This window comes from Zootoca vivipara, chromosome 6 (assembly GCF_963506605.1).
Source record: "Zootoca vivipara chromosome 6, rZooViv1.1, whole genome shotgun sequence".
Taxonomy (NCBI): Eukaryota; Metazoa; Chordata; class Lepidosauria; order Squamata; family Lacertidae; genus Zootoca; species Zootoca vivipara.
The window spans coordinates 28,887,872-28,901,351 of NC_083281.1; the positions used below are offsets into that span (position 1 = coordinate 28,887,872).

At 47.0% G+C, this 13,480-nt stretch overlaps 1 protein-coding gene across 1 annotated transcript; it reads left to right on the forward strand.

Moving 5' to 3' along the window:
- The first annotated feature begins 2,053 nt into the window (after positions 1-2,053).
- On the forward strand, positions 2,054-11,396 carry LOC118086750 (trypsin-like). Its single transcript, XM_035118743.1, has 6 exons — positions 2,054-2,099; positions 3,877-3,969; positions 5,418-5,577; positions 7,528-7,781; positions 8,649-8,785; positions 11,244-11,396. Exons 1-6 carry the CDS (start codon positions 2,054-2,056, stop codon positions 11,394-11,396), a joined length of 843 nt encoding a protein of 280 aa, XP_034974634.1.
- Positions 11,397-13,480: the final 2,084 nt, after the last annotated feature.

Genomic DNA, 13,480 nt, shown 5'->3' on the forward strand with positions numbered 1-13,480 from the left:
TGGTTCAAAAGGCGAAAAGTGAAAAGAACAAAGGCTGGATAACCCTTCCCAAGGTGTGACCTTGTGTGACCTAGCTAAGCCTGGCAGGACAGCTTGCTCTATGTTCTTAACCCCTTCATGCTTTAATTCGATTTAAGCAGGTTGGTTATATGAGGCTGCTTACCCCACATTTAGGCCAGTGGGCACGTTTGCTTTTTAAGTGAGTGCTTTTGGTCATGTCTCTCTACTATCCACTGGATCAGTTTCCTACAAGGGGGGGGGACATATGCCAAGTTTGAAGCAGAAATGGGTGCAAAAATTGCCAATGTTTGCTTATACATACCGTTGAGAGCAGAAATAATAATAATAATAATAATAATAATAATAATAATAATAATAATTTATTTATACCCCGGCGGCTTCCAACAGAAGAATAAAATAATCAATTAAAGATTAAAAGCCTCTCTAAACAGGGCTGCCTTCAGATGTCTTCTAAAAATCTGGTGGCTGTTTTTCTCTTTGACATCTGATGGGAGGGCGTTCCACAGGGCGAACACCACTACCGAGAAGGCCCTCTGCCTGGTTCCCTGCAACTTGGCTTCTCGCAACGAGGGAACCACCCTCGGCACTGGACCTCAGTGTCCGGGCAGAACGATGGGGGTGGAGATGTTCCTTCAGGTATACTGGACTGTGGCCATAATTCAACTGAATATGATCAGAAATCACAGCTGTTATTGTTTTCAGTCTGCAAACAATCTTAATTGTTTATTCCCTCCCCCTGCCACCACCATGCTTCCTTTGCAATGAAATGAACGGGTTGGAATAATGTAACTGTAACTTAACTTACATAATTTACATAATCAATTACACAAATTGCATAATGTTCATTGTTTACATACTTAATTCCATAAATCGAGTAAGTTAAGCAAGTTATGCTGACAGCGAGACAAACAACATTATTTCTGGCAGAAGACAAACTGCAGCAGAACAGAAACGGTGATGCATGTGACAGAGACAGAGGTTTGGACAGAAAACAGTGCTTTTTTACATCCCTTTTTTTACATCAGAGAGAGACAGGCAGCTTCTCATGGCATATTCACCTAAAGCCTATTGTGGCAAAATTGGGGCTCCTTTGATTTAACGTGACCGCAGTGTTGTGAGGTCAGATAGGCTGCTAGCCAGGGCTGGCACCAACACCTGGTATCTTTGGACAGTTGACAAGTCCCAGTGTTGAAATGTGCCCTGAGCTCCCTGCCCTTTCATTTCCCTCCCCAACCTGTTGCTCCATGCAGTGCTGGGCTCTGCATTTCAAACTGGGTTCCTTTGGAATGAAAGGTGAGCTAAAAGCAACCTGACTGAACAATGAATGAATGAAACCAACCACACAAAGTGAGCAACTTTCCACAAAGCAGGCTCCATTCCCATGATCTGTGTCTTTAACTTGTGCAGTTCCTTAGGCTTGGCAGAAAATTATTACCAGGTCTGTGCATTTACGCTTTTCAACCCAGTTAAAACTAAAGTGGCAAAGACCTGCCGTGGAACAATAGTGGGGAGGCTGACACTAGTCTATCTCTCCCTAAGGCCCCTCCCAGTGACCATTGCTCAATTTGCAGCCTTATCCAACAAAGAGGGGGGAAATCCTTGTAATAATAATTAAAGGCTGACACCTCTTCATTAGGAGGAGTGCCTAGAAATTAACAATGGCAGATGAGGCGTCTGAGGCCCTGTAAAGAAGGCATGTGGCGGATGCAGGCACAAGTCGTGAAGAGAAGCGTTGGCCCTGTTGGGACAGGAAAGTATACAGCAGTTGGGAAGAGCTCAGAAGTACGGACCAATACATCAAGGAATCTGTTGGATACAAAACTAGTCACACATGGTGATGAATACTCTGCAGAGCCCTCTTTAGCACCCTTCTCATTAAAGTAGAACCATCCAGGCGTTGTCGGCAGGCATCAGGTCACAGCATTCCTCCAAACCCTCCAGTTGTATCACAGACAGGTAGGTGGGACTGCTCTTTATCTTTCTCAGAGATGGATGTCATCCTTCTGAGATCTCACCAGAGGAGGTGACTAGGATGCCCTTGTTTGGAAGCAAAGCTTCCCAGTTCACCATGAAAGATTGTGGGCAAGGGGGCTGTCGAAGATTTCAATCAGATTTTTTTTTGCAAGTGACCTTTTCTAGAAGGGGCTACTGGAGAGCTCCTTGCAAATATACATCTGTTTTTCTATTCTCATGCTCATCAGAATGGCCTATATAACATGTCAGAATGCATTTTGTTTTGTCCCATTTAGTTCTGGTTAGACTTTTTGATAAGTAACCTGCCTACAAATGCCAGATAGTAATTTTTAATAAGACTTTTCTATGGTAAAGAAGCATGTTTGCTTTCAAGCTGATGTTCAACTAATACCCTTCTTGTTGAGTTTCCATTTCTTCCTATCACAAGAAAAACTATATGTTTGTTTGTTTGTTTGTTTGTTTAAAAATGTGATTTGAGATTTCACTTTTGAAATGATGGCTATTTTCCTGTGTCTCACAGAGTTCCCCAGCCAACTGGGAAATATATGCAGGTGTTCTCAATGAAAGGCATTATAGGGGGGGGGGGATTGAAATCCCATGTAGACCAGAACATGCCTCTGAATGACAGCTGGGTGGTGATGGACAATATGCCACAATTGTCTCTTATTTACCAGAAATAAATCCCCTTTCTTAGTACCTATCCCTGGTAAAACACTGCCCACTTTCCTACCTCTTAAGGAGATGTAAGCCCCCTGCATTCAGGGTGACTTACTCCAGACAGCAGCCATGACTGCTCCCCCTGGAAGGAGAGGCAAAAACACCTCCAATTGTACCAAGGAATTGGATGGAAATTCAATTCAGTTTGCATTTAAAATGAACTAAACAGATTTGCACTTCAAAATTCACACTTTTCCAAAGTTTGAAAAGCACTTCCCTAGTAAAGTAAGAGAATGCAAATACTGGGGTAAAGTGTTCACAAAAATACACTTTCTAGTTTAAAAATAACATAAAAATGTCGGGGTAAATTGCTTTGCAAAAATGTGTCTGTTAGGGGAAATTGCATGCAAACATGTGTATATTAGAAGTCTGCATTAAAATGCTGCTGAATTCTCACGAGGATTTGTTCATACAATATTCACAAACTGATATGGAAATGTGGAGAGCTGACTTGTAACATCCTGAATGGGGGGCGGGGGCGGGGGAGGAATTGTCAAGAATCATTTGGATGAACTTGAACAATGAATTTAACATGAACCAAATTACAGTGGTACCTCGGGTTACAAACACTTTGGGTTACAGAATCCGCTAACCCAGAAGTAGTACCTCAGGTTAAGAACTTTACCTCAGGATGAGAACAGAAATCGCGCGGTGGCGGGAGACCCCGATAGCTAAAGTGGTACCTCAGGTTAAGAACCGTTTCAAGTTAAGAACGGACCTCTGGAACGAATTAAGTTTATAACCAGAGGTACCACTGTAGTTTGCTTTAAAAAGGGATAGTGGTAAACTAGAATCAGTTCCTTTTTCAACATGTTGGACTTGAACTAAAACTAGTTCCTTTTTAAAATAGGCTTTCTAAGCTCTGAAAATTATGTGCTCTGCCAACAATTGGTGTCCTTCTCCCTTTGAGGCTTGAGGTATTGCAGTGAATTTCACACCTAGGTAGAAATGTGAATTCAGATATCTCTACATCCTAGGGATGGTGCATATATTGCTGGACTACAACTCCCAGTATCCCTAACCACTGGCCACGATGGAAGTGGTTGGTGGAAATTGGAGTCCAAGAATATCTGGAGAGCAACTGGCTCCCCATTCCTGCTGTCCCCACTATCCACAAACACTGCCTTGGCTTTCTGTGACCATCCACTCTGCTTCTCTCCTCAGCTGGTCTACTGACAGACAGGCCCTTCACGGTCTCATGCAGTGACATGACAGCCATGGAGATGGTTTCACTGGCACTGCTGTTGGTGTCAGGAGGTAAGATTGTACAAACATGTTTCCAAACCAAGTCACTGTTCTAAATGGGGATTTCAACCTCGGGTAAATGACAGCGCGCATGGAGCATGTTGCTCAGATGTACACAGGATATGCCAAGTCAGACCAGTAATGTCAGCACTGACTGGCAGCAGCTCTCCAGGATTTGAGGTAGGAGCGCCGCCCAGCCCTATCTGGAGACGCACTATTTGAGCCTATGACCTTGTTTCACTTAGCACTGGTGCAGCTTTCCTCAGCCTTAGGGCTGCATTACCTTGTAGGCTACCTTCCGGGGGCCACATTGCAGTGGTTGGTGGGCGGGGCTAGAAGGAAAAGTGGGTGGAGCAACAAATGTTAGTTTACTCACACAACACTCTCTGTCCTTCCTGCAGGTAAACAAGAAGCACTGGCAGAGTTCAAGGATATTTTCTAGCCAGGACAGAACATTCCAGAAGGGTACAAAACAGGACCAGTGAGAAGTGTGGGCTGTGGAGAAGGGGTGCAGCTGGGAAGCAGGTGTGGCCTGTGGGGAGTCCTGAGGCCCAAATAGAGAAGGCTGCAGAGCTGCATTCACACAACACACACACACACACACACACACACACACACACCTGAGGTTTTCCACTCTTTCCATATAACAAGGGTGGGGAACCTCTATCTCACAGGCCAATCATGGCCTGCCAGGGGATCTAAGTTGGCCCATAAGACCATTTGTCCCAAGCCATGCCAGTCCACCCATCAGCTCTCCACTCAGCCCATCCACTCAGCCAGCAAGGAACAGAGGCACACAGGCAAACTGAGAAGGATTCAATGCCTGCTCATCAGCTAGTGAGCAGGGGGTGAAATCCTGCTCAGTTCAGCAGCATTCCATGCAAATCCCTCCCTGATTCAGGAAGCGGTTTGCATGGAAACCCCCTGTTAGAAGACTGGGGAGAAACTTTGTTTTAGCAGCACCTTGCTGCAAGGGGCTTTGACGTCCCAACTTCAGGGCTTGTAAGCACCTTGCATCACAAGTCATTGTGACATCAGGTTGTTGTTGTTGTTGTTGTTGTTGTTGTTGTTGTTGTTTAGATTTATATACTGCCCTTCATCATAAGATCTCAGGGTGGTTCACAGAATAAAACTGCCCAGGTGGGCAGATGTTCTGAAAGGCGTCAGAGGCCAACAATACCTGGAGGGCCATGGGTTCCCATCCCATGATCTATGCATGCAACTAGCCATGGTAGCTGTGTGCAGGCTCAAAGTTCAGAGGCATCTCTAGGTACCAGTTGCTGTTGATACAGCAATGGGAAAGAGTTATGGTCTTCATCTTCTTCTAGTGGGCATCCCAGAGGCATCTGATTGGCCACTGGCTGGGAAACAGAATGCTGAGCTCGATGGACCCTTGCCTCTGGTGATGCAGCAGAGCCTTTCTTACTGTCCCTGTTCTCGTCTCCCCCCCCCCCCTGCAGCAGCTGCGCAGGAAGAGTCACGAATCGTTGGAGGAACCACATGCATGAAAGGTTTCCAACCTTGGCATGCAGCCATCTATGACATGAACCGGTTCTATTGCAGCGGGGCTCTGGTGACCATGGAGTGGGTGTTGACCGCTGCACACTGCAGACTCCCAGGGTACGCCTTTGCATCTTTGACCTAGCAGATTGTCAGGCTTCAGGGAGCCCGATCCCTCCCATGGTGCCAGCCAAGAAGCAGATAAACAAAAAACAGTTCTTACCAAGTAACTTATTCACTATGCAGCCAGAGAGACGAAGGAATGCAGTCGACCTAGGATAATGGCGTTGCTCTGAGTGAAGTCCCACCCCTTCCATCTCCCCTATTCTATGTCACCCCTGCGCCGGCTGATCTGTGCTTTCTGCCTCTGAGTTTTCTGTTCTATTACTCTCAAGGCATGCCTTGTTCTGGGAGGGGGGCATCAGGAATGCTTTCAAGAGACACTGAGTCTGTTAGCTGTCTCTCCCCTGGTGCTTCTTCTTCCTGCTGTTCTCCCAATATTTCCCAGCTCCTCCCCTCTGCAGCCTCTGAACTATGCCCTTCTGCAAACCACTGTTCTAAATCTATACTGTCCTCATGTTCTTGGGAAGGTTCAGGAGAAGGAGGGTGGTCCCCACCATTCCTCCTCAGTCCAGCCCCTGACACAGACTGCCTCTAGCAAAATCCCCTCTTCTGCCTAAGGGTCCCTCCGGCTGCCCTTTAATTGGGCACATGACGACTCATGATGCCATCTAGGTGGGCACACGCAATCCCACTCTCAGTACTGTTGGCGCCTCCAGAAGGTTTGGGACAGTCACACTAGTTCCACTTCCAGTCAGTGAATATCCTGTAACTTCCTGCTGAAGCCCCACAACTTTTTATGCCGCAAATGTTCTGGATTCATATTTGTCCTGATTTTGTTACACAATATCCCCTCCAGACAGCGATAGTGTGGTTGCATTGGGGAAGCATCACAGAACAAAGTAAAGCAGAATGAACTCACCACTAATGCACAGTGATTGAGGCAAGAACATGTTGCAGAAGACAATGAAACCTCAGCCTAAGTAGTTAACATGAACTTTGCTCTAGCCATGGCAGTTCTTGTAAGAGAAAATTGATAGTAGTGGTGGCATCTTTTATACTAGGATGAAAAACTTCTTTTGTTTACTCCAAAGGGCTACATTCTCTAGAAGATATTATGTTAGGGGCTGGTGGTTGATGGCAGTGGGACTAGAGCCAAAAGTGGGTGCATACACCATACATTTAAAGCACATAACTTCTCCCTCCCCACACACAAAAATCCTGGGAACTGTAATTGGTTGAGGCTGCTGGGAATTGTAGCTCTGTGCCCGATCAATTATAATTCCCAGGATCCTTAGGGTTAAAAGAATGTATTTAAATGTATGACATGTGTGAAGCCTCTCCTCCAGCCTCCTGTCACCTGCATGAAATTAGACTAATGGCCACATGAAATGAGGGCAAATTGCTGTCAGGAGCTAGAGTTGGAAGCAGGCCAGCAATAAAACACCCTGTGTCAGTTAACGCTTTATTCAAAGAAACTACAATAGCACAGGCCTAGTCATCCCATCAACTCTTCCCAGGTCTTGCTCCAAAGAGGCAGTTGTGAGGACGTCCCACTGCTCTCTAATACTCCTCCCTTGGGTCTTTCTCCAGCAACCTGAGGTGTCTTCATCTTGTCTCTCTTTGCTCTGCCCTCTTCATTCCTCTTTGTGTTCTGGGAGACCAGGAGGAGAGGAGCTGGTCACCTCAGGAAGGGGATATTTCCCTGGCTCCTTCAGCAACCTGGCTCTTGCCCCCTTCCTCTCCAGCGTCTGCTTCTGCTTCTCATTCTGGACTGCTCTCTGCCACAGCCTCTTCCCACTCATTAAACCCTGTTGCCTCTTCAGCTTCCAACACCTCCTCCTCCCAGTCTGCTCCCTCTTTTCCCTCTGACCACTCATCGTCATCCCATCCCATCTTCCCCTGGGGGTTCCCCAGCCAGTCCATGACACCATGCCACTCTAGACTTTTAACTACTTCTCTTTCTCGCAGATTTCCCAAGTAACCCCCTTTTGCCTTGCCTTCCTGCAGCACCACTTACGTGCGCCTAGGAGTGCACAACATGATGCGCATGGAGGACACTGTACAACAAAAGAGAGCGGTCCGGCTCGTGCCTCACCCAAACTACGACTCCGTCAGCAAGGACAATGACATCATGCTGATCAGGCTCTCCTCGCCAGCGGCCATCACCGACAGTGTCCAGCCCATCAACGTGGCCAATCAGTGCGTTGCTCCAGGAACGCAGTGCCTTGTGACAGGGTGGGGCAGAACCAGCAGCTCAAGACGTAGGGCCTTTGAATATTCTAAAAAAAAAAATTAAGGCAGAGGTGGGAGAGGGGCCATAGGAGCAGTCGGAAAGATTTTGCCACCAAACAGATGTGGGTTGTATCGATCAAGCAAAACACACAATCAAGCAAGCAAGATCCCTTTATTCAAACAATGTTCCAAAGAACACAAGCAAAGGCCAAATAATGCCAACAAAGCTTAGTAGTGCCTACATGGGCTGGAAGCAGCACTCCAGGGTTTCAGGCAGGGCATCTCTCAGCCCCAGCTGCAGGAGCTGGAGATTGAACCTGGGGAGCTACAGCCCTTCTCTTGGAAGCGGCCTTATTGTCAGACCAATTGCCCATCTAGCTCAGTGGTGTCAACAGCCAGTCCAGATTTTCGGACAGTGTTTCACCACCCAGCCCTGAAACATATGATCTCTGTGTATGTGTGGTTTGTGAGAGAGAGGGAAGGGTGTGCTTGGGCAGAGAGAGCAGCGAGATATATGTGTGGCTTTGTATTTGTGGTACGTATGAAATGTGAGAAATGCCTATGTGGTATATTTTTCCAAGTACTGGGGAATGCTTCCAGTTGTTTTTTAGATAGCAACAGCATCATTGAGTCTGTGTGTGTGGCAGGGTGTGGGTGGGTGTGTCATTATTGCATTATTTCCACGTTCGGGACCAGCAGCACATAGCGGACTTCCCATGGTCGCCTTGCCCGAGAGGGAGCAGCAATGACTGTGCACTCTCTAACTTTGTGTCCTGTCATGCTCCTGCGGGCGCCATTTTGTGACTGGCGCCCACCACCCTTTCGCAAAATTCCAAGTGCGCTACTGGTCCAAAACGTTTGGCGACCCCTGAGCTTGGTAACTGTCGTCTCTACAGCAAGCATCCCTGAAGAACTGCAGTGTCTTTATCTGCCCATCATCACGCAGAGGGAGTGTGAGGCAGCGTATCCTGATGCCATCACCGAGAACATGTTGTGCGCCGGCGTGAGGCAAGGGGGTGCTGACACTTGCCAGGTGAGGAAAATGCTTTAATTCAGAGGCAACTTAGGGTCAAACTAGATCATGGGTAGGCAAACTAAGGCCCGGGGGCCGGATCCGGTCCAATCGCCTTCCAAATCCGGCCCACGGACGGTCCGGGAATCAGCATGTTTTTACATGAGTAGAATGTGTCTGTTTATTTTAAATGCATCTCTGGGTTATTTGTGGGGCATAGGAATTCATTCATTCATCTCCCCCCCAAAAAAAAAATATATAGTCCGGCCCCCCACAAGGTCTGAGGGACAGTGCTGAAAAAGTTTGCTGACCCCTGAACTAGATGGTGCGCAAAATGCATGATTGTATGATACAGAAGCACCGACTTGGGCCCCAGGTTATGGGTGCCCAGTGTGGTGTTATGTCATCATGTTAGGACATGATGTCATGATGTCACATGCCCCAAAGTCTCAGAACCTTACTTCCGGTGGCTATGGAAATCCAGTTCCAAGGTCTCGCAAGGCCTCAGGCATGACTTCCGTGGCTTCGCGAGGCACTGGAAGTTGCGTCGGGGGGCCTGCAGTGTGGGTGCTGAGCACCCACAATAACTTTTGTGGGTGCTCGGGCTCCCAGGGCCCCCTAGAGATGGCACCCCTGGGATGAGAGAGAGAAAGAGAGACAGACAGACAGACAGACAGACAGACAGACAGACAGACAGACAGACAGACAGACACAGACAGAGAGACAGGGGAGGTACAATCAGGATCAGCATAAAGGCTCCTTTAAAACTATTCCCCCCATGTCACTTTCAAAATACAGTATAAACATTCCAAGCCAGCGCTGCCATTAGGCAGAGTGAAATGAGGCAATGAGCAGCTTGGAGGTGTTGGGAGAACGAGAGTCCTGTGTCACCATTCCTGGGGCAGCCCATCCCATTTCACCCTATGAAATGGGAATGTGCCACTCCCTGCCCCACCTGTGCTGTCATTCCCCCCCCCCACAACTATTGCCACCACCAGACTGCCCTCCCCCCCACGCCAAGCTCATCAAGAGCTGAGAGTCCAACAGTAGGTGGAGTGCACCTTGTTCGCATTTTGCCTGTCTCCTGCTATGGTCCTTATTGTCTCTTGTTCGGATGCCTTGTTTCTTGGGCCGTACTTTTGACCACCTGCTTTCCATCTGTTCCAAAGTGACTTTAATGTAATTGCTTAATTTTACAATATGTTTTAAGCCCGGAACTGCCTGAGGACGTTAGAGGCTTGTGTGCCCGTGTCTGTGTTCAAGCATCTGTGAGCTGCTAAGACCGAGACGTTTTCTGTGTTTAAACACCCAGAACTGCCACTTCATGTTTAGTTTCGATAGCCAGGACCTGCAGCAAAATGCTGTGGTGTGAGACTGCTCCAATTCAGGGTTTCAGCCAGCCATCGGTTTATGAACACAATTGGTACCTCGGTTTATGAACACAATTGGTTCCGGAAGTCTGTTCATAAACTGAAGCGTACATAAACTGAAGCGAACTTTCCCATTGAAAGTAATGGAAAGTGAATTAATCCGTTCCAGATGGGTCCATGGCGTTCGTAAACCGAGGTTCCACTGTATTCTATGGCCACTGAGCATGCTCAATCTTCATTGGACTGTTTTGGAGTTTGTTCAGGGTTTCTGTCTCCTTCGAGGTTTTTCCCCTAAAGTCTTTTTTTGTACTTTTACAAACCTCAAGGTGGAGATGGGTGTATCTGTGGGTTTCAATTTCACTCAGTTGCTAATATTTCTACTCTTAAGTTCAGTACTCCACACTTTCAGATCAATTCGTGACTTAGAAAATAAATATCTTCAAGAACAGTCATCAGCATTTTAGTGCTGATGTTTGTCTGCAGTGTTGCCTAATGTAAGCATTTTTGCAAAGCACATTTCCCTAATGTGGGGCATTTTGTATGGTATTTTCACTAATACATGCGCACCTTGCTCTGTATATGCATTTTTGTACACATGACAAAATTTGGATACACGTAATCTGTCAGGGAGGTGCCACATGATGACTTTGTACAGGACACTCTTTCTTTCTTTCTTTCTTTCTTTCTTTCTTTCTTTCTTTCTTTCTTTCTTTCTTTCTCTCTCTCTCTCTCTCTCTCTCTCTCTCTCTCTCTCTCTCCCCTTCTATCTCTCTCTTCTTTCTCTTTCTCTCGCTCTTTCCCAGGCACTCGCTTCTTCTTAAGAGAGGTCTGAACAGATTGCTTGCAAAAGTCACTTGAAATTAAGCCAAAGACTGCTACACTGCCTCTCTACACCATATGACCTAGCTAGAAAGACCTATACTACTCATTTTAATTGGTTTGAAGAAACCAGTTAAATGGTTAAGCTTCCCCCTGAAGACCCCTAGGAATGTGGCCTTGGGAATTTTGAATTATCACAGAGCCTAAGCTGAAGGTTCCTGAGTTCTAGCCAACATGATGAAATGTTCTATTAAGACTTCACAAGGGGGTGGGATTTTCTCCCTGTGCAGGGTGATTCTGGGGGACCCCTCATCTGCAACGAAGAACTTCAGGGCATCGTGTCTTGGGGTCCAGAGGTGTGCGGCCAACCTGGGAAACCAGGTATCTACACCAAGGTCTGCAACTACGTTGGCTGGATCCGGGAGGTGATACAGCGCGGGTGACGCCAGCTCAGAAACAAAGCACACAAATAAAGCATGAGAAATGAACTCAAGTCTGCATCTCCCTTGTTCTCTCCCCCTCACCCCAATGCACAAACACGATCCCATGCCTTTTCCACTCCCTGTGTCTACAAGGATGCATGCCGACCCGGCCAGTGATCAATGAGGTCGGGTGCATGCTGAGGCTGAGACTAACGATGGCCCACTGAGGGGCAGTCCTGTGTGGGAGGCTCACCCTGCTTCCAAATTTCCCAGGTGCTGAAGGCAGATCGCAAATTGCAGAGGGTTCCATGAATGCATAAGGGCACCATAAGGCAGGGGCAGAGAACCTCAGGCCTGGGGAAGAAATGCAGTTCTCCAAGTCTCTTTTTCTGGCTCTCGGGTCATTGCCCAGGCCACACCCTCTCCTTAAAAGGTATAGGGACCCCTGACCATTAGGTCCAGTTGTGACCGACTCTGGGGTTGCAGCGCTCATCTCGCATTATTGGCCAGGGGAGCCAGCGTACCGCTTCCAGGTCATGTGGCCAGCATGACGAAGCCGCTTCTGGTGAACCAGAGCAGCACCTGGAAACGCCGTTTACCTTCCCGCTGTAGCGGTACCTATTTATCTACTTGCACTTTGATGTGCTTTTGAACTGCTAGGTTGGCAGGAACTGGGACCGAGCAACGGGAGCTCACCCTGTCACGGGGATTTGAACCGCTGACCTTCTGATCAGCAAGCCCTAGGCTATGTGGTTTAACCCACAGCGCCACCCACATCCCTTACCTTCTCCTTACCCTCTCCTTAGCCACACATTTTCTCCCCGGAACATGCACCTCACCAGCCCTGCTTCATGCCCTTCTTGAATGCCCAGCTGGGTGTGTCCTTGCCCTCTCTTCATTCATTCATCCATCCATCCATCCACCCATTCATTCACCAATGGGGAAAACAGGGGTTTCCTAACAGCTCTCAACACAAACTATCATTCCAGGACTTTTTAAAAGGGTTTAATACTGTTTCAGAAGTGCAGTGCAGGATTAAAATCGGAACTGTTGTTCTTGGATTAATCAAGATTATGAAAGCAGGAAGAAATAAGAGCTTTGTAACCTGAAACCAAGTACACGGGAAGTCATTTCAAATTGATTAATTTGGTTTTTTAATAATTGGCTCTCTCTCTTTTTAATTGGATTGTAATTTGGTAATGTGACAATGTGGCTTTTATTGGGTGGGATTGTATTAAAAATGAATAAAAAATTATTATACCAGAAGTGCAGTGCAGATGGGACATAAGCCACGTCCATTATTTTGAATATGTCTGTTCTGAATGCAGCCATAGAGTTGCAAATTTTCTATGACAGGAATAAACCGTGCACTGAAAGTCATGAAGGGGGCAAGGAATGCCATTTGTTTTATTAAAAAGAAACCACACACAGAGATTCAAAAATTGAACAAATGGCAGGTGAAAAGTACCCGTGAAGATATCACTTAACAAATGGCTCTCCATTTGATTACCTTTTTCACCCAAGCAGAGACTGACATGTTTCTCCCCCCTCCCCCCCCCCACACAAAGATTTTCATTATTTCCCAAAGGATTCCTTCTCCAAACTGTACAGGAAGTACTGGGAAAGACTTTAGTCTGAAACCCAAGACGACTGCTGCCAGTCAGTGTAGAGTGTATGGAGCTAATTGAGCCAATGGTCTCACTCTGCGTAAGGCAGCTTCCTATGTTCCTAAGATACATTGTATGAAACTCGTGTCAGGTTCTGCTTGGAAGCTATTGGTGCTTCTCCTTTGGGAGCAGACCAAAAGAGTTTGTGGGTGAGAGAGAACAGAATTGTAGAGTTGTAGAATTGGAAGGAATCCCGATGGTCCTCTAGCCCAACCCTCTGCAATGCAGATAGTGCTGCAGTCCAAATAAGGGAAGGCAAGAAGCAGACCTGAGTAAAAAAAAGGATGGAAGGCAGGAAGGATATATGGGTTCCTCATGGTTTATTCTGGGATATCAGCAAAATCAGGAGGGGGGAGGGTCTGATTTCCCTACAACGAGTCAGTCGTCATCACACATGGTCTCAACGATCCAGTCTCTGTATCTGAAAATGTCCATGTA

What these genes read in the sequence shown, in the direction of transcription:
- LOC118086750 (XM_035118743.1), top strand. Translation starts at nt 2,054, where the DNA reads ATGCCCTTGTTTGGAAGCAAAGCTTCCCAGTTCACCATGAAAGATT. An exon ending in CCAGTTCACCATGAAAGATT is followed by an intron (nt 2,100 to 3,876) that starts GTGGGCAAGGGG and finishes TTCTCTCCTCAG; the next exon opens with CTGGTCTACTGACAGACAGG. An exon ending in ACTGCTGTTGGTGTCAGGAG is followed by an intron (nt 3,970 to 5,417) that starts GTAAGATTGTAC and finishes CCCCCCCTGCAG; the next exon opens with CAGCTGCGCAGGAAGAGTCA.